The sequence below is a fragment of the Ruditapes philippinarum genome, unplaced genomic scaffold (assembly GCF_026571515.1).
Source record: "Ruditapes philippinarum isolate M1 unplaced genomic scaffold, ASM2657151v2 ctg2363_1_1_1_1, whole genome shotgun sequence".
Classification (NCBI taxonomy): Eukaryota; Metazoa; Mollusca; class Bivalvia; order Venerida; family Veneridae; genus Ruditapes; species Ruditapes philippinarum.
In genome coordinates, this window is record NW_026853553.1 from 122,256 (window position 1) to 144,157 (window position 21,902).

At 32.2% G+C, this 21,902-nt stretch overlaps 1 protein-coding gene across 1 annotated transcript in view; it reads left to right on the forward strand.

Annotated features, from left to right (window-relative positions):
- The window catches only part of LOC132737180 (phosphatidylinositol 4-kinase type 2-alpha-like), a 48,514-nt gene extending 27,245 nt beyond the window's left edge, over positions 1-21,269 (forward strand). The window contains exons 2-9 of the mRNA XM_060724437.1: positions 2,262-2,462; positions 3,116-3,247; positions 5,221-5,374; positions 6,964-7,028; positions 8,829-8,928; positions 10,984-11,117; positions 12,174-12,233; positions 14,680-21,269. Of these exons, the coding sequence (XP_060580420.1) occupies positions 2,262-2,462; positions 3,116-3,247; positions 5,221-5,374; positions 6,964-7,028; positions 8,829-8,928; positions 10,984-11,117; positions 12,174-12,233; positions 14,680-14,838 (1,005 nt within the window). The 3' untranslated portion in view covers positions 14,839-21,269. The remainder of the gene's footprint in view (positions 1-2,261; positions 2,463-3,115; positions 3,248-5,220; positions 5,375-6,963; positions 7,029-8,828; positions 8,929-10,983; positions 11,118-12,173; positions 12,234-14,679) is intronic.
- The last annotated feature ends 633 nt before the right edge of the window (positions 21,270-21,902 follow it).

Consider the following 21,902-nt stretch of genomic DNA (forward strand, 5'->3'; position numbering starts at 1 on the left):
GCACATTCAGTATGCAGGCAAACATACAAATCCGACCTGTTGGTAATGAGCTCATTATCTTACAAAATCAAATGAATAAATTCTAGAGACAAGTTGGCTTGAAAAATCAATAGGTTAGAAATTAGTCTGGCAGATTATACCAGCATTTCTAAGTGTAATCTGACTCTGTTACAAAATATTCTTATTTCTAGTGTTGTAATGTTTTTCTATTTTTATACCTTATATCTTTATAAGTTCATCATTAACAGGGTAAACCTGAATAAAGCCTGTTTTTATGACATAATGAATTGACCAGCTTTATTCTAGTATGATTGATGATAATAAAAAAAAGTTGGAGTGGGAACCTGAAATGTTGCTGCCATTAAAAAGTATTTTACAAGTTCTGTTTTATTTAGCCTGTTCATGGAGTGTAGTTCCTGGTAAATGCAGGATGCCTTCAACACCTGCTATATATATAGCACCTTATATGTAAAGTAGTAAAATGGTACATGTACATTTGTTAAGAAACCGAACATCCTCGGATAAGGTGATCCGCATGTGGCTGAGGGGTTGACTTGAGGGTTGAGGCAACAGAATAACAGCCACGGCGTTTAATCCTGCCTCAGATTGTAAAGGGCGACTTAATTGGTTTGAATTATTGGAATATGTACATCTCTAAGCTCCAGCATGTGAGGTGGTTTTAACCCCTGGTGTTGCTTAGTTTGTAACACCCGAAATTATCAAAAATTATCTTTCCTGTTTCAGCGCCATAATAATGACCTAAACTGTGTTGGTGTGCCGTAAAACCAAACAAACAAAAGATAGGTCATGTGGCAGTGTTTTTTTCTCACTTTTTGGGGAAAGGGGTCGGTGCCCTTTGGAGGGGGAAAAATGCAATAGGAGGGGGAATTTTATTTGTTTATTTATTTTATATTCTTTTCTTTCTGGTAGAAAAGGGAAGCAACTCTTGCAACACACATTTAAAATATGTTGCTTTTTGTTAATACAGTCGACTCTCGTTATCTCGAAGTCATTGGGACCGTCCAAAAAATATCGAGATAACGAAATGTCGAGATAAACATGTTAGGGTTAGAATAAAGCGAAACTAATTTTTACAAAAGACATGTGCATACCTTATGTCAAATAAACTATAATATCCCTATGTCTTGTTTTCATAGCACTAGTCAATATTTGACAAAGTAACATTAGCGGATGTTTACCAGCGGAACAACGGGTGTCTGTGATAAAAACACATAGTGAGGTTTACTCAGTAATACACCAATATAGTGAATCGGATATGGTTGATTCGGATATCCTCCCGGGTTATTTATCGGGTCTTGCTCGAGATTGTTCGACCGCTGATTGATTTGGTGGTGATGTTGTGAACAATATTGCAACGATAGCGTTTCTATACTTTTACTTTTTCATTTACATTTAAAGTCATAATGAATTGATACAGTGTTCGAATATTTAAAAAGAATGTAAAATTCACTCATTTTGGACATAAGTCAATCAACACGCTATATAGATTAACTTTTATAAAAACAGCTAAACTTGTTACAAACATAATCGGCATTATGACACGCGCTGTTAATTGAGCAATTATCGTCTAGATTGTGTTTTTCACACGTCTGACGGGAACAGACGAAAGAAAACTATTAGTCGAGATAAACAAAGGATAATAGTGTGAAAATAACTGTTGGGGCTGAAATTTTACATCGAGATACTGAAAATATCGAAATAGAAATATCGAGATAAACAAATATTTCCAATATAGATAAATAGGGAAGAAAATCGGGACTTTCAAAATTTCATCGAGATAACGAAATATCGAGAAAAGCGATGTCGAGATAACGATAGTTGACTGTATACCGATCTAAAATATTGATCGTTAAACTTGTTGGGATGCCGGGAGTAGCTTCCCTTACCTACCCGTGAATGATTTGTAAACATCCTTGCTTAACAGTGTTACAGGCATAAAATAAAACATTTTTCGGCAGTTAGTTGCAAAAAAAATGATATTCATTGCAGACAAATTTGGGCTGTTGTATAGGGGAAATTTCAGCTTTGAAGGGTGAAAAAAACAAAATTTCGCCGAATATTTTGGTGAAAAAAAACACTGTTTAGCTATTGCCAATACATTTTCAATGTGGCTCTTTTGTGACATTTAGTGAAAAGCTGAGTTTTAATGTTCACCTGGCAGTGAGTGACCAAGACACAATCAAATTTGCACAATATTTCTAGGTTTTAACATCTAATAGATAATATAATTGTATTTTCAGAAAACCATAGCTGTATTCAAACCAAAAGATGAAGAACCATATGGTCAGTTGAATCCAAAATGGACAAAATGGTTACACAAATTATGCTGTCCTTGTTGCTTTGGGAGGAGTTGTCTGGTTCCCAATCAAGGGTATCTGTCTGAAGCTGGGGCAAGTGTAGTCGACCAGAAATTACAGTTAAATGTTGTTCCAACAACAAGGGTATGATAATACTCTTATAATAATTATTTAGGTTGTTAGTTGAGACATATTTATTTTAGCTCCATTGCAAAACAAGTTTTTGAGACTTACATTCGAGTCAGCTTCCTGCATGGAACTAAATAGTACTAGTGTCAAATAAAGAAACATGATCATGAGTCGAATAGGGCATAAACCCATGGTCCCTGGGTTGAGAGACAGACACCTTGATCACTAGGCCACAGCTCCCCTTAATTAAGGGGGTTGTTCACCACAATAAAGGTTGCTCCTCACTGCTGTAAGCAAACTCTCGGAATCTCTTATTTTTGAATAGTTTTTTTTGTGGTGAAGTATTCCAGGCAGGGAATAAAAGTTTGTTGGTTTTACTCATGTGACTGCTTGTACATAAAGTAATGAATTGAGGAGTTCATAGACTTTGCTTGAAAATATAAATAGTTTGAATTTGAGGCCAACATCAGGTAAACAGAATGTGTAAGCCTCATTAAATAAAGTCTTTACTTAATAAGATTAAGTCATATTGCATAATTATTTTCTTAAATTTTACAGGAAATCATCATTTTGATGTTCCTTAATATGTTTAGATAAAGTGTAATACATGTAATGAAAAGAAATGCCTGTTTTAAGTATGATGCCTAAAATATTTTTGTTATTTTCAGGTTGTAAGATTATGCAGTCAGACATTCAACTATAATGCAATAGACAGAGCTAAAGCAAGTACAAAGAAAATGATCAATAGGAATTTTTCACAAATAGGTCGTAGGTTTAATAGGATTGGCCTCCCTGCAAAGGTAAGAGTTTATTTAATCTTTTGAGTGCTAGTGGCAGTAATGTCTTGCCTATACCACCAGTATAGGGCCAGACCAGCCTATATATCATTGCAGTCTGACCAGGTGAGCTGATGATCATGGAGCTTAATATATTTAGCATGTATATTTGTAAAGAATAACACAATATTAGAAATCTTCGACCAATCGGGAATTATTTTTTCTTCCCCGAGAACGCTTGAAAATTAATGCGCCTGTCATTTGACATCTTTACGCAGTGATCTCCCCTTAATTTTATGGCGTTCGTGTACTTATAAAGGGAAGCAACCACTTCCAGGAGTTTGGACTTTGGATTTTGCAAATAAGCACATCAGGGTCTGAAATTTCGCTACCATTATTTGCTTGGTCTGCCGCCACTCTTAATCACATTAAATTCTTGCATCTCAGACAGGATTATCTACCGTTTTCACCGGTGCTAGAAAACTCTGTCTTACACCCCCCATGTAAGACAAGTCGCGTGCGTTAAATGACGTCATTGACGCGCGCCTTTTATGAATGATTCGCCTTCTTAGGATGACGTCATATTTCCGTTATGAATGAAGTTGTATGTTCATACGCTACTATAAGAAAAAAGTGCGTAATGAGAATATCAGTTTTCATAATTTCTGTTCTGAAAATAATTGACATGCAATATGCAAGAAAAAGAATCAAACACCGGCTGTTGGTACAGACGTGAATTTCTAGCTCTAGGGTAACTGTTTAGCGGAAACTCGGCAGAGCCTCGTTACCGCTGTAAACAGTTACCCTCGAGCTAGATATTCCGGTCTGTACCGGCAGCCGGTGTAAGATTCTTATATTCTTGCATATCAGACAGGATTATCTACCGTTTACACCGGTGCTAGAAAACTCTATCTTACACCCCCCATGTAAGACAAGTCGCGTGTTTTAAATGACGTCATTGACGCGAGCCTTTTATGAATGAATTGTGTTCTTAGGATGACGTCACTTAACCGTTATGAATGAAATTGTCAGTTCATACGCTACTATAAGTAAAAAGTGCGTTATGAGAATATCCGTTTTTGTAATTTCTGTTTAAAAATAATTGATATGTTATATGCAAGAAAAAGAATCAAACACCTGCTGTCGGTACAGACAGGAATATCTAGCTCTCGGGTGACTGTTTACGGCGGAAACTCGGCAGAGCCTTGTTACCGCCGTAAACAGTCACCCTCGAGCTAGATATTCCGGTCTGTACCGGCAGCCGGTGTAAGATTCTTATATGACGACCCAAACAAATAAAAACTGAACTACCTCTTATATACTAGTAGAGCCTAGTCAGACCGCACAGATTCGCAAGCTACCCTGGCTCTGGTGACAAAAACAAATTGTTTTTTTGTTACCTTTGAGTAAGGGACAATATCAGATTCAAAGTGAGGCTAGTCCATTTCTAAAAATAGAGTAATGATTTAATTATTACTTGTCACTTCTCTTTTACTCTGTCTTAATTAATTAAGGAAGCAAGGCAGATAAGATTAGAACTGATATTAGTGTTATCAGATGCTCTAAATGAAACACATATCTGTAAGACAACATTTTATCCCAATACAAATGGAGGAGCTTTTAAAAAACACATGTCCATTTTCAAAAAGTGAGAGAAAAAAAATGTTAGGGACATATGATAAAATTTATTTAGGTCTAATAATCATATGTGAGTTAAGGAGTAATAGCCGGTGGATTGTCCATGTTTCCATGTGCAAAAGTAATTGAGATGAAATATTTTGTAAAATAACTGTCTGTTTTTTGCTTGATTAATACTAAATCTTGCATTACATAATCACTTTTCACTATCTTAGTTTTTGATCACTTGTTTTTATGAAGTTTTGATCCTTTGAAATGCTTATCCTTTATCCTATCCATATAACTATGATTGCTATTTTACAATGGACATAATTGTATATTATGAATGAATTAAGAGCGTTTACTGTTACTATTTTCAGGCAGGATCGTTTCAACTATTTGTAAATGGTTATAAAGATGCAGACTTCTGGTTACGTAGATTTGATAATGAAGCTTTACCAGAATCAACGGCGAGAAAATTTCAACATTTATTCGAACGATTAGTAGTCTTAGATTATATCATTAGAAATACAGGTAAATATATTATTATTATTACTACATCATATCATTAGAAATATTATACAAATATGGACTTTTTAGCTATGTACTGAAAAAAATTAATATTGACCGAGGCGATAATATCATATCATGAGAAATACAGGTAAATACCTTATAATTATATCATATTAGAAATACAGCAGGTAATACATTATAGAAATACAGGTAAATACATTATTGTTGATAACATTAGAAACAGGTAAAAACATTATTTTCCATAGCATTAGAAATTCAGGTAAATACATTATTAGTGTATCATATTATTAGAAATACAGGTAAACACATAATGATTATGTCATATCATTAGAAATACAGGTAAATACATTATTGTTTTATAATATCATTATGTCATTAGAAATACAAGTAAATTTATGATTGTTGAAATCATATCATTAGAAAAAGAAATACATTATTGCATGAGATACAGTGACTTATATGGTATTAGATTGATTCCTGTGTGGAACATTGAACATTTTCATTTAAGTGGCACACTGCCTACAATTTATATAAAGATTCTTGGTTTTGCTAGAAATAATTCTCTTACAAAGTTGTCCTGTTTTCATCACTATTATGTTAGGAATATAGCTTTATATTAGAAGTGAGAATGTTAAAGTACAAACATAGTGAGAAAGAAATTGGATGGAAATTGACAATTATCTTCATGGAACAAAGCTTTTCTATTCTCTCATATTATTATAGCGAACAGAATTGTCTGCCATGTGGAAAAATTGATGGGTCAATATTGCACAAAGCTATCTTCCATTAAATGAATAGATGATCAATATGTAAATGACTTCAGGTTAAGATTTTGCTTGCAAGTTCTGTTTCCCCAATCTCTGGAAAGTTTTTTTTGAAACTTCATACATGTGTTATGTGTAATAATTTTGTGTCAATGATGAAGGCACATAAGTCAAGCATATAAGTTTACTGAGTTATTCATTTTTGTTGACTTAGAAAATTTCTACATGGTCAAGCTCTGTGTAAAATCAAACATGCTGTCTGTCTATATTTCAGTATGTCTGTAAGATCCTGATTGTTTTGTTTCTTTTACTAAATAGGTTAAGCTTTAAATTGAATTCATTTTTAAAAATTGAGAATTCAGTCCCCATTATGGTCTTAAAAAGTTTGGGTTATCTTTCTTGTTTACCAATTGTTCAATATTTTGTTTTAACATTATTCAGATATCACATGCAGGTTCTTATAATTTGAATGAAGAATGAAGTAATTTAGAATTTGAATCTAAATCATAGTCCTTTGGACTGTGTTAGTAACTCCAATGGCAATTTTGAGATATTGCAATGTTAAATTACTTTTAAAACTCTTAGAAAAAAAACAAGGGTCACTCTTCCATTTGCCACCTGAGTTATTGCAATTCCAGGTGAGAGGCTTAAATTTATGAAACATTTTCACTTCATAGAGTTCTTTTTAAGTTATTATAATGGCTTAAAGGTTTCATGCAATAAGTGGCTAAAACAAGTTATAGCCAGCAGTGAAAATAAGTCATAATTATTAAGATTGATTATATATCTATATATATATATGTTATTTGCTGTTATATATTTCAGATAGAGGTAATGATAATTGGTTGATAAAATATGAGCCTGCTTCAGCTAGTTCAGATAGAAAAGGGGTAACATATGTTTCCATATATTAATTGGCATGATTAATATACATATATGTTTTATTGGCAATGTATACAGATAATGTATACTTGATGATTGACCAATGAAAATCAATGTAATTAAAATGTATTTTTAAACAAGTTCATATGAATTCTACATGTAGATCAATTGTTTAAACAAATTGAAACTGTTAAGAGACATATTAAGTTAATTTGATAAGGATAAAAGAGAATAATTGTATGGAATTGTGAAACTATGTATGACCAAAATATATTCTCATTCTTAGGCCAACATGATGTGTTTTGTTTAAACATATTGATTTAAGCTTGAGGTCAATACAAGTTCTTGCAACTTATATTAATCACTTTCGAGTCCGCTTCTTGGAACTGTGACCCATCTAGGGCTCGAACCCATGATACCTTAGTTGAGAGGCAGACACATTAAGAACTTCGCCACTTCTCCCCTTAATTATAATATGTTCCACTGATGTTTGTTAATATGTTTGTCACTAATAGGAATATTAAAGCTTGATTAAAGAATCTGTATAAATCTTTTAAATACAATTAACTGGATACAATATTAAAACTTATAAGCTTGTCAAAGCACAGGGAAAAAATAAGATGTTGACAATATTGTATAACTTACATTTCAGTCCTTTGAGTTTTTTTTATTGTCTAGACAGAAACTGTGTGGAAGTTAACCATCTAAATAGTAAAAAAAACTTAGTGAATAGATAAACATATCAGAATGTAAGTCTATCAGACAGCTTGATGTGAAAAGAAATCAATGTGTTAGAAGATAAAGGGACTTCAGGATGTGATACCTTAACAATGGGGGGTTTTGATTGGCCGATTTTATTAGTGATATTTGGTCATAAGTCATTTGACAATGATATCTTTTGTTTAACAATTCTTAAACTGAAATTCTCTGTTAATGTGTGGTCTTATATCATGTACAAATAAGGATAATGTTCACATACTTAATCTTCTGAATTTGTGTAATAGATTGTCCGTGCTTTGCATTTGGAACAGTCCATTTGAAAATCAAGGGATTTTGGTATCAAAATACAGAAAAAAGCTTCCAACTGTATAGTGCCTGGTCAGACTGCATGGATGTGCAGGCTGGCCAGGTACTTCACCAGTGACAGAGGCTAATCCCATTTGGCTCTAGGAGTTTTATGAGTTAAGCTAATAAAGGCTTCTGATTATGACATAAATTCTCAGTTTGAGCAAGACACTGCAAAATTCCCTATCCCCAAGGGTATGGTTAATGTTTTTTAAAAATACTGAGAAGAAAAAAAAACGTTTAAAGCACTTTTGATTGATGAAAATTTAACAATTTCATATTTTTTGTAGACAGTGATATCTTTATTGCACGTCCATGTACTTATTGTCTGTAAAAAGTGTGTGTATGTATGGATTGAAACTCTGCTGTCTAGATTAAGTTACTAAATAAGCATATTGATTAACTTATGGGCCCTGAGCTTAGAACTTTCTTATATTAACATGTTTGTTGCATAAATCACAGAATCACAATTGTGCCACTCTGGGTGCAGTTAATCTCCCTCCTATGGTAACATGCATTTAGCAACCTTTATTCTTCAGCATCCCCTTATATATTTAAATATTGAATTCTTCCTAAGCAGGTGCCTGAGGTTATGAACTGTAGCATGCATAACTAAACTACTGTCCATTAACAGGTTCAGAAAAAGCAATTTGGAGTGAGTGTTTTCATTTTTGCTGCTTCTGACAACTTTTAAGATTTCATTTTCCATTACAATCATAGTTTTGTTGTTTATCTTGATTTAGGATACGGAATGGAGTTTTGTTGAAAATCCAGACATTTCTATAGCAGCCATTGACAATGGTCTAGCATTTCCATTCAAACATCCAGACGAATGGAGGGCATGTAAGTTACTATTTTAATGCTTTTAAACAAAACTTTTTTTTAAATTATTTATTCTACCATATGCTTACCCTGAATAATTAATTCCCACAGTTGAATTGGATTGTGGGGGTCTTTTATTTGTCTTTCCACCTGTTTATGTTTGTCTACCTTTTCTGTATCATTTTCAAAGTCTGTTCATTACTTCTAAACTTTAGGAGTTTGTTTGAATGTTGGTTAAAGGTTTCCACATAGAAGCAAGGTGCAAAATTGATGATGCAGACAAACCTGCTCAAGGTCAAGGTCACACTTGAAATTTTAAAGTTGAAAGCCAAGATGTTTTTTTAACCTTTTAAGAATATGAATCTCACAATCTTGTAACCTTCACTTTGGCATTCTCCTGCTTCTGTGTAAGAAAGGCATAAAGGAATGGCCTTTATCTTTATGTGCTCACTCCATATCTTATTTTCAGGTTGTTTCTTGAAACATGAAAAGTTCACCCCATTGACATAGATGTATGAAGCAACTGTATGGTCTCAATGTCTATGTCACACTTTACTATGGTTTAAATTTTAGAAAACACATATTTGTGTCTGTTCTATAATGCCTGATACACTGTGCTAGCTGACTGTCATAAACATGAAAAGTTATTTGAAAATGCCAGAGTACCAGGTTATGGTCAAGTTCGTACAATGAAGAGATAAAACTATCCTTTGAAGTTTGAACTACTTTGTTAAAATATTAGAAATCAATCTTACATTAAGTATAAAACAAATCAGTGAAGTTTAAAATTTACCATAAGAGGCATTTTGATTAGCATTTGAACACACTCTCATCACAGTTGAGGGGTGGAGGTCGGAGTTCAAACCCAGCTACAAACTTTGGATTCTTTAATGTAAAGATGTTATATAGCTGGCATGCTGAAGGTCAGTGGTTCTCCTCAGTTACCCACTTTTGCCTGAAAAATTGTACAAAGGGCACCTCAAGTTATCCTTTACCAGTCAGTCATAAAAGTTATTATTATGAGATATACTTGAAATGCAACTAAAAACAAGATAAAAATTAATTGAACAATTTTACATCAGCGAATATTTCTGGAAAACAAACTGTATGTGGCTAATAGTTCCCTAACTAAAATGTAATTGACTGTAAGCCTTTCTGGTATTTGAGAGCAGATTTTCTTGACAAATACGGAAGCAGACAGTTTTATGGCCTTAAATCAAGTTGTAAGATCTTAAGTTACATTAACTGTCTAGCTAAAACTATTATAGAGTATTTTGAGATATTCCAGAAAACAAGAAAATCTTGTACATTGTCCTTTAAGTAAAGTTTGTACATTAATTAATATACATATAATTTTATAGTCATGTGAATGTAATTTATATTTTACTTCTTGTTTCTTTGGTCAGTTTTGTTAACTAAATGTTAAATCCGAATTTTGTTGATATTTTTCTGGCTTGTTTAAGTAAAATACTCAGTTTATTCAGTAAGTAATATTTCAGTATTTTAGTAAAATTCAGTGTTCAACATTATTCAGTATTCGGTGTTATTCAGTATTAAAATATAATTTACTATTCAGTATTAAAATATAATTAAGTATTCAGTATAATTCATTATTCAGTGTTATTCAGTGTAATTTGAGTCTTTATCTTTGAAAATGATGACTTACAATTTTGATCATTATTAACTAGGATATTGCAGTTTTTACCACAATATTTCTGTGTGATTTATGCAGTCAGGGCTATTTTTGCATATTTTTCACCTCTGTTTGGTAATTTTCAAGGATTTTTAGTGCTGTTAACAATGTTTAAATTTCTTTCTATGTTCACTTCACAATATTTTACATTTAAATACATTTTTTTTTTCATGAAAATTAGCATGAATTTGGAGGCATGCTGCTTTAAACATTGTCTTTAATGTATTTGATAGTATTAGCCAGTCTTTAAAATGTCAGTTTACGTAAAAAAATTTATGCAAACAAAAGTAAAATTTTTATTTAAAAGTTATATACAAACATGTATCATTAATGATTACAGTACCTATGTAAATATCTATGAATGTCATCATGGCTATTTTTAGATCCATACCATTGGGCTTGGTTGCCACAAGCTAAGGTGCCATTTTCACAGGAAATCAAGGATCTTGTATTACCACAGCTCTCAGATATGAACTTTGTCCAGGAACTCTGTGATGAACTTAAAGATCTATTTAAAGTAAGCCATTTTATTATAAAACCTATAAGTTTTCAAATGAATATTTGTTTTTCATTGGTAGAAATGCATCTTTCAAGAGTGTTCATGTGTTTTTATATCTACAAAAATAAATATTTATTTATGAATATACACATACATGGACTTTCAAGAGCTAATCAGTAAACTGAAGCACCTATTATGTCAAAAGCTTGGGGTGTCCGTGGCTAAATAGTTACAGTTGTTGTAAGTTCGAGTTGTGCAAGCGTCATTGGATTATACATGTGAGAAAGTTGATTAGCTAGCTTACGCAATGTTGGTGGCTCTATTCAGGTGCTCTTTGGTGACTGAAATAACGTTCAGAGAGGCACCAGAGGTCTATCTCTACAGAGTTAAATCTGAAAAGTTGCCATATGACCTATTCTGTGTTGGTGTGATGTAAAACCCAACCAAAGTAAAAAAAAATGAAAAATAAAAAACAAAAAAACAAAACAATAAAAATCTGTCAAAGAGATTTATTTGATTTTACTTTGACAAAAGTTAGGATCAGTTTTAACATATTTAAACTTTTGGGTTTTAACTTTTAAAAAAGCTCTTTTCATTTTGAAGTGAATTACCCTCCCCTTAAGGGGGCCCTAAATTTTAACCAAATAACTTTAAAAGTTTTTGGAGCAATTTTAAAATAAGAATTTTGATTGTTTTTTCCCTAATTTGATAAGCCTTTTGAACACTGGGCCTCTTTTTTCTATGATGTAAAGCAGGAAAAACATCTTTATGTTTTGTGCCCGAATACAAAATTTTATGCTGGGAGAAACACAAAAAAGTTAAAATTTTGACAACATAGTTTTAATTTACTTTTTTCATTAATTAAGAAAAGGGAAATTGTTTACGGGCCCAAAAGGTTTTTTTCCAAAAAATTCATTTAATGTTTTCAGCTCTTTTTTAAAAAATGTTGGAGATTTTGTGTTGGGAAATAATGACAAATACAATAAAATGCATACTTTTGATATTGTTTATTTCAGTCCTCGACAATGATGATAAACTTCAATTAAATATATAATTGTGTTGTGTATATTTCAGACTGATAAAGGTTTTGATAATCATACTTTCAATAAACAGATGTCTGTGATGAGGGGACAGGTATTGTTTTATATATTTATGCCCCCGCCATGTAATGGCCGGGGCATATAGTGTTACCCTGTTCCGTCATTCCGTCCTTCCGTCCTTCCATCCTTCCGTCCTTTCCGTCCTTCCGTCATTCTGTCATTCCGTCATCATCAGTTTCCGTTCATTATCTTAAGAACGGTTGCACACATTCAACTCAAATTTGACATATGGATATATCATGAGAAAATACAGGTCAAGTTCGAATTTGGTCATGGTTCGATGATTTTTGGCAGAGTTATGCCCCTTTTACTTTGAAAATAATATGAAATATCAGTTTCCATTCATTATCTCCCCAACGGTACAACACATTCAACTCAAACTTGACATATGGATATGCCATGAGAAAATACAGGTCAAGTTCGAATTTGGTCATGGTTCGATGATATTTGGCAGAGTTATGCCCCTTTTACTTTGAAAAATAATATGAAATTTTCAGTTTCCATTCATTATCTCCCCAACGGTACAACACATTCAACTCAAACTTGACATATGGATATGTCATGAGAAAATACAGGTCAAGTTCGAATTTGGTCATGGTTCGATGATTTTTGGCAGAGTTATGCCCCTTTTACTTTGAAAATAATATGAAATTTTAAGTTTCCGTTCATTATCTCCCCAACGGTACAACACATTCAACTCAAACTTGACATATGGATATGTCATGAGAAAATACAGGTCAAGTTCGAATATGGTCATGGTTCGATGATTTTTGGCAGAGTTATGCCCCTTTTACTTTGAAAATAATATGAAATTTTCAGTTTCCGTTCATTATCTCCCCAAAGGTACAACACATTCAACTCAAACTTGACATACTAATGCATCAAAGGAATGCGCAGGTCAAGTTCAAATTTGGTCATGGTTCAATGATTTTTGGCAGACTAATGCCCCTTTTACTTTGAAAATATTATGAAATTTACAGTTTCTGTTCATTATCTACCCAACAGTGTTACATATTCAATTTAAATTTGACATATAGATATGTCAAAGGAATGGGCAGGTCAAGTTGGAATTTGGTCATGCTTTGATGATTTTTTGGCAGAGTTATGTCCCTTTCACTTTGAAAATAATATAGATACATCTTAGGAATAAGCAGTTTAAGTGGTTCAATGATTTTAGACAAACTTATCTTTTCTGAATGTAGGAAAAATTTTGAACTTTCAGTTTCAGCACTCATACTTTTAGCCATTATTTTGGCTACAAAAATGCAAAATGCTATTTTTAAAAGGTTAAGACTGAATAATTTCAGTGCCTTGAACAGTGTATGAAAATGGTTTGTGTTAACATTGAAAAGTTTTAAGGGCTTTGAACTTAAAATGAAAAAAAAATTTAATGCACCATCTGAAATTTTGGCTGCATGCCACCGCATCCGTGGCATGATGACACATTTCTAGTTTTAAAATAAAGTTTCAAGTGAGAGCAAAGTGCTGGCATAAGCATTACAGATATTCGTTCCCCAGCTTTAGCCATCTGAAACATAGTTTTCCTTTCAATTTGATATTTGTAATTACATAAATTTTGTTATAAAGACTTTTGACAGGTTATATGGCCCATTATAAATGGTTGTAATTATATATGACTCAAGCCAGTAAACAAGGGTTATATAGCAAAAAACCATTTATACCTGTAAAGAATCTTTATAACAAAATACCGTATAAGTGGTTAAGTTAGCGACACGGAAATATTGGTGAATATCGCAAATTGAGAAAAATCTCTAAATTTTCCTCTAGCTTAAATATCAACCAACCTGTCCTAGCACAATTCACTAATATTTCCTCATGCAAAATGTCTGGAATTTTAAATTTGCTAACTTCTCGACATGCTGAAATATCCACTTATACAGTATCATACTGCACAATCCTAAAAAATGAAAATTTAATAATTAACAGTAGCAGTGTATATGGATAATATCAGTATTCAGATTATCCAATGAAAATAGATGTTACAAACATTGTAGTCCTATAAAATAGAATCACCTACCTGGATATTATTTATATACATGTACATGTATGCTTATTGATTAAAAAAAGCTAAAATTAATACATGTTATTTGAACATGTAATGCTTCAGACATTTAATGGAATACTTTTCATGTGAGGAAGTTGTCCAGTTAGCTTACGGAAACATCGGTGGTTTTACACAAGTGCCGGTTTGTGCCTGAAATAATGCACAGAAGGGCACCTGAGGTCTTCTCCACCAGTAAAGCTAGAATATTGCAATATGACCTATACTGTGTAAGTGTGATGTAAAACCCAATCAAAACAATCAAATACCGGAATACTTTTCAACATCTGATGAAATATATACTTGTATTATATTAACCTCTTAGTCTACTGATGACAACTGACTTTACCTGTGTGATTTTTACCTTCAATTTTTGTGTCATTTAAGTCTGTCATGTTGTTTCTTCTTTTATTTTTAGATTTTGAATCTTACTCAAGCATTAAAGGACGACAAATCTCCGGTTCAACTAGTGCAAATGCCTGTAGTTACTGTAGAACGTAACAAAAAAGAACGGACAGATAGTCATTCATACACTCAAAGTTTCCAGCATAGAACTCCATTCTTTTCATGGTGCTAACTTAGGGTATATCTTGTACAATAATGTTTGATATGCTGTTAGTTTTGAGAAGGATTGCTTGAAAAATGTACATGTGTATGGAGCTTCATTGAAACAAAATAAAAGCTTCATTTTTTCAAATCATCAGAAAAAATAATGCAGCAATAGAATGTTTATGAAAGTTGTGTTTTGAGAAATGAAAAGACAATGATAAAATATGTTGAAAAGCATGTTTGGGAACAGTGAGTGGAAGAGATTTTTAAAAAAATAAGTGAGTGTAAAAGCATTTTTTGGGAAAATGAATTTTATAACATCTTTAGGAAAATTACTGGAATTGTATCTTTTGCAAATAAAAAAAAGAAAAAATGAGTGTAATTGCTGCATCTTTTGGGAAAATGAATGTTATGACATTTCTAGGAAAAAGGAGTGGTGTGTCGTCTTTGAAATTTTTTGAAGTCATAGAGAAAAATGGGTCGTTCATACATGTGGTTTATAAGTTAGTGTTAAAAGGCATAATTTTTGGAATAATTAGTGTTTAATACAGGGATAAAAAACATTTTTGAGAAAAACTATGTAGAAGGTATCACATTTGAAGATAATATTTGAAAAATCATGGAAATATTAGTGTGGAACACCATAGAGAAATCAATGACATCATATTATCAAGGAGAAACATTTCTGTAACTGACAGAAAGAATTTTGTCTGGTGCAGGAAGAGAGAGAAAAAGTTTTGAGCTATTATACAATTACTGACCTTGGTACAAGAACACCTGATTATGACTTTATAAATGTAATAAATGTAGAACATTAGAATCATTGCTTAGTAGACTGAACATTTTGTAATTTGAAGTTTGTTGTTGACCTAAGAAAAGCAGTGGATTACTTGTATGTACAAAATATTCTTAAATTTGGTTGTATAAATAAAGTCTAAGGGAGACCACTCATTGTTGACTTACTACAATTAAATTATTTATGTGTGAGTGAATGTGTTATTTATTGTTATATGTTTAAATAATGCTCAGTGTACATGTAACATGGTACTTAAAGTCTTGGCTTACTGTTTAATTACCATTTGTAGCTAATTTCAAATATGTTTTTAGCAATACTGATTTTAATTTTCAATTTGAAAATAGAGGCCAGTGATTTGATTCATTTCTATATTGAGTTTGAATTGCAGTGTTAAGTTTTTATTATAATATTAAACACTAAAGGGAATAAGAAAAAAAAACACATAATGGGGAAATAAGAAAATTAGAAAAAAATTCTGAGTAAAAAAAGGAAAATAAATGCAAATGGCAATACAATAAAGAAACAAATACTGGGTGAATAAAAAAAATTAAAAAAAAGGTCTGAGTAAAGAAAAGGGGGAAAAATGCAGATGGAATATGATAAAAAAAAAACAAATACTAAGGGAATGAGATTAATAGACAAATACTTAAGGGAATGAGATTAATAGACATATACTTAGGGAATAAGATAAAGAAACAAAAATCAAGGGAATAAGAAAAAAAACAAGGGAATAAAAGCATCAAGGGGAATCCATTGGAGTCACCAAAATTTTATGTTTTTCTTGAAATTAAAAAGTGTTGATTTTTCATTCCATATTATACAATGTATGCTTGCTGTTAGAATGATAATGCTGAACTTTGTATCTACAAATTATTTGTTAATACCTCATAATTTAAAATCTGTTTTTCTTTATTTGTGTATATAAATTATATTATGTGCTAAGAGATGCCTGTTTCAACTCTATAATATTTTTCTTATCTTCACCTACTGGAGTGATAGTGATACGCCTTTGTCACCAGTATAGAGCCAGGCCAGCCTGCAAAATCCTTCGTCTGCACACCTGTACAGTCTGACCATGCTCTATATTGTTGGTATGTTCAAATTTTGTATTTTGAAATATCTTAATTTTGTAATGGACGGTTATCAAATTTAAGTTAAGGACCTCAGCTGAGGTCATAAAGCCTAAAAACATAAAATTTGGAATTCTTGGATAGATGAAGTGAAGCACTTAAAATTGACAAAATACACCCGGAATTGAATTAAATATCAACTTTTTTAGCGATTCTTAGCACAATTTGAGTACACAGATTTTAAAAAATATTTCCAGTTCTGTCATGTCAAAAACCCTCAGTGGAGTCCCTTTAAAGCAGTTCAAATCCATAATATAACACAAATTTAGCAGGTTAAAGATAACTTGAGAACAATCTGCATTTTATTTTCTTTAATGGTATGAAATATATGTTACTGGTATTATATGCTTAAAGGAACTCCACTAAGGTCCAAAAGCCTAAAAACATAAAATTTGAATTTCATACATGCACCAGCATGCACTTAAAACAGAAAAATATTTTTAAAAATGATGAATGGTTTTATCCAGATTGAAAGATGGACAAGTCCATTTACAATATTTAGTGTGGTAAAGGTTAAATCTAGTGGTGGTAAAGGGTTACTTATTCCATTAGTATAGAATCAGTCCAGTCAGCCACAATTGTGCTATCTGACCAGGCTTTGTATTGTAAGCAGAGTGAGAGAAAGGCCTGTTTTTTATGCCATGAATGTTATATGCTGTACAAAATATGTCGGGGTTTGGACAGTGTTACATATGTAATACTAAATGAGGTTGAGACTGGGGCGTGTAGGGGTGGGTCACTTGAAACTTGAAATGATAATACCATTATCCAAAGACAGAAACAATTATCTAGTCTTTTATTGCATACCATTTATTGAATAAGTCCCGAACACCATAATTATTAAACATTTTTCGTGCAATAACGTTTTTCTCATAAATTTTGGTAAAACTGCTGTTCTGTATACATGAATATCTCTATTCAGTTATAACAGTGTCATATAAATACAAGTATGTGCATAGATGAGTGATCTGAAGAGTTGACTGTACATGATTATCAGTGGGTGTTTTTGTTGTTGTTGTTTTTTCATCCTTAGAGAGAATGGGTCTAGATCTGCCAAATTGGACGCTTTTAATACATTGTTAATAAAAAATAATGGCAAGTTGGGAGAATAACCAAATTTTGAATTTTTTATTGTCATAAGGATTTTTTTTTCTTGGACATCATTTTTTGGACAATCACATTTTTATGATTGGGGTAACTGATTGATAGATCCCAACTCTGACCGTTTATTTGAATAACAAAAGATTCAATTACAAACATTGACATGTACTCTTTGGTTAACAAATATAGTGGGGTGAAATTTTTATTATAATCCACAAATCTGATAAATTAGAATTAGACAGGTTATGGATCTATGACAAGATAATGTACATATTGACATATTCATACACAATAACTCAACATGATCTCTTCAGTCTTTTTTGTACTACATGTATTGCAGCTTATCTTCAATTGATTATTGTCATATTTTGATGTGTTTGTGGCCTAGCATTAACAGATCATGCACATTGGTATTATTTCCCAGTTTGTTTTATTGTTATCAGACATATTTTCTCTTGGCTGTAACATTGTTCTATAAGCTAGAACCTTCATACATGATAACTGCCACTTTCACAGTGGTAACAATATAATAATTGCCTCTTTTACTGTGGTAACAACATGATAATTGCTGCTTTTATTGTGGTAACAGCATGTTAACTGCCACTTTTATTGTGGTAACAACATGATAACTGCCACTTTTACTGTGGTAACTTTATTTTTTACATACAATGTACATATACCTGTATGATAATTTGGTACTAACTCATAGAATGACCTTGACCTTCAATGACAAATTTAAAAGTTCTGATATGTTTCCTTACATCTGGGTAACTTTTGAACAGATTTGGGACTGAGGAACTTGTGGGATTTTTTTATTCCTAAATCTGGAAATTTATAGGTTCTCATATATTAATACCTTATTTATAACGTTATGAAATACCAAATAACGAAAGAAAATAAATAATTCAAGTAGAGATAATAATTTATGTAAATGTTTTAAGTGTACATTATATAAAGTTAATACAATGTTATGTTTATATATCATGTAAAGTGTATACTTAATGTAAGGCAATAAAGAACAAACAAGAAAAGACATGTTCAAGTTAAAAGACACTTTCAGAGGGTTTTTTCTTTAACCAAATAAGTTTTCTTATTTACTTTGTACAGTTAAATTCATTTTTTTTATCATAAAAAATTTGTTTGTAGGTTTCGGGGAACAATTTTTTCTTGTTATTTTGTTTGCATTGATCAGTTCTTATCTTGTATAAAGGAGTATTATAAAGATTTTTTTTGCTTGTTTATATTTGTGATTTATTTCTGTGTGATATTTAACTTCACATGTCTACATGTGAAGATGATGAGTAACTGGGGAATTTAAACAATAAGTAAGTATTGCTTATAGTATGTATATAATAAACAGGTACAACTGTACTGAGAGCGTGAACTGTAAATATCAGTAAACTGTAAAGCTCGCCATTTTCCTACAAAACTTCATTGTTTAATAACTCATTATATCAGTTGTCATCATTGGTTAGTAATAACTTAAATTATTTACTTCATTTAGAATTAAATAACATGTTGTCGTATCTTGACTTTCCAGTTTTTTTTCCTGGTTAAGGAATATATCAAAGTGTACCATTACATAATATTTCAGACATCTTATGACATTTGTTAAGCTTGCCTTTTAAGGTCCCGATACAGGGTAACTTACATGTGTTGACTTTCTATAAGAATGTCTAATCCAAGGGTCAAAGGTACAATCTAAGTTCTGGCTGATGCCTGTTATTGTGAAAGGATGTTTTATCATAGAAAGTTACAATATGAACATATATATATTGATTTGAAAAAATGAAGGTGCATTTCAACAGAATACTACCGGTAATCTGTTATTAAAAACTATATTTATTAGAAGGGATAGGAATTTACCAATGTTATGTTAGTGGGCAAGTGGTTTATAAATGAGTTCATGTCAAAACAAAATACTGTTAAACCTGTGTTGAAGACCACCTCCAAATAAAGATCACCCTGTACATAAAGGCCACTCTTCATCAGCCCTTCTTTCATTAAATGGAACAGAGCAACCTCCATATAAAGACCACTTGTCTTTAAAGGTCAGTTTTGGTCTTTCCTTTGGATGGCATATGTTCACAGGTTTTACTGTTATGAATTGTAAATTTTATATATATATACATGTAAGTCTATTGATGTATGTATCATTAGGACAGCATTTTGTGAATAATCCATTAGTTATACAATCATTGAACTTTGTTAGAAATCTCCAAATTATCGTCTATTGAAGGTATAGTAATTCATGGGAGATTGCTTCTCTAGAAATAAAATATGAAGAGAATAGTTCTAATGATTTGCAGATGAGAAATTATGGTGTGTGTTTTAGAAAACGCATATCAATTTCAATTTACTGTATGAGCCGTGTCATGACAAAACCAACATAATGGGTTTGCGACCAGCATGGATCCAGACCAGTCTGAGCATCCGCGCAGTCTGAGCAGGATCCATGCTGATTGCTTACAAACCCTATAACAAGAAGAGAAACTGAAAGCGAACAGCATGGATCCTGATCAGACTGCGCGGATGCGTAGGCTGGTCTGGATCCATGCTGGTCGAAAACCCATTAAGTTGGTTTTGTCATGACGCGGCTTGTATGTTCTGTGAATAACCTTTAGCCTGCTTGCAGTAACACATTCTACCCATGTGACCAGTGCCGACCAACATCAGTCCCCACATCACATCTGTGTTGTCTGATCATGGTTTGCACTGGCCATTCAGTTAGTATTTTAATCTTATTTTGAATATTGCCTAAAAGGGATGAATGGTTTTGTCTGAATTGAAAGATGGATAAGTCCATTTAAAATATTTAGTGTGGTGTGGGTTAAAACAGTGATGATTGCTTGCTCAATAGACTTCAATAGGAGAGCTAGAAGTTGTGTTAAAATTTGGTAAATTCAGACTTTTTATAACATAGATCATAGATGTGCCATTTTTCTGTTTGACACTTTCTTACCGGAAAGTTGGCTTCATTTTAGTGTATTTTCTGAAAACTAGTATCTTTGGAAGTTTGAAATCATATACATTTACATGTTTATGTTTTCAGATGCTTAATTAATTTACTTCCCATTCAGTTATACAAATGAAGAAGACAATTACCGGTTTCAAATTCTGAAATCTGATTGGTGGATTTTCAGCACACATATTTCAAATTAACCAATAGAATATCTTCATTTTCAGATTTGTTTTAAATATATAGTTGACAGAGTTGGTTAGTTCTGAAACTACATGAAACAAAAAGCTGATAGTTAGCATAATAATTATGTATATGTTAGTTTCTGTTTATTTGCTGAACATAAAATTATGTGCATATATGATTTAATGTATTCTTGATAAACTGAGTGTACAGGAATTGTGTAATGTTTTCTGATTATATATCATTAATTCCATTAGGAAAAATATTTGATTAAAAAACTTGTCACTTTTCGTTTTGTGTTGTTTTTTTTAAAAGAGAGATTGTATAGCTTTTTGAAGAACCAAGTGACATAATTTTGCCACAGGACAACTTCCATTTATCTATTATGGTTATCTAAAACATGATGGCTACTGCACTGCAGACAACGATACTTGAAAGAAAAAAATATGGAAAGAGTCGATAGTGGTAGCGCTGGACTAAGATGATTTTGAATAACCGTATTCAACGAGAGTTCCCGCCGAAATTCAAAGAGACATACCACGGTGAGGGAAGTTGACAACAAAAAAGTACAAATTTTGAGAAATTTGTATTTGAAATGTACAATAGAGTTATTTTATGGTCCGTCAAGTTATTCAAATTGCGTTTAACCCATTACTTCATATACACGCCTTTTAACGCCTTTTTCACACCCCCCCCCCTTTTTTTGTTGTCTCAAATGATGAAAAAATGCCTTATTTAGGCCCCAAACACTTGTTTTTGTTTGAGAAATGTTGTTAAAATAAGTGACCTCTTTTTCGGCGCGGCCCCCAACCAAAAGATGCATCAGGGGGTTGCCAGAAGGGGGATGTGCCCCCTTCTGTTTGGGGGGTTTGAAGGGGGGGGGGCGGAGTCCCCCTCATCGCCAAGAAAATTTATGACTTGTG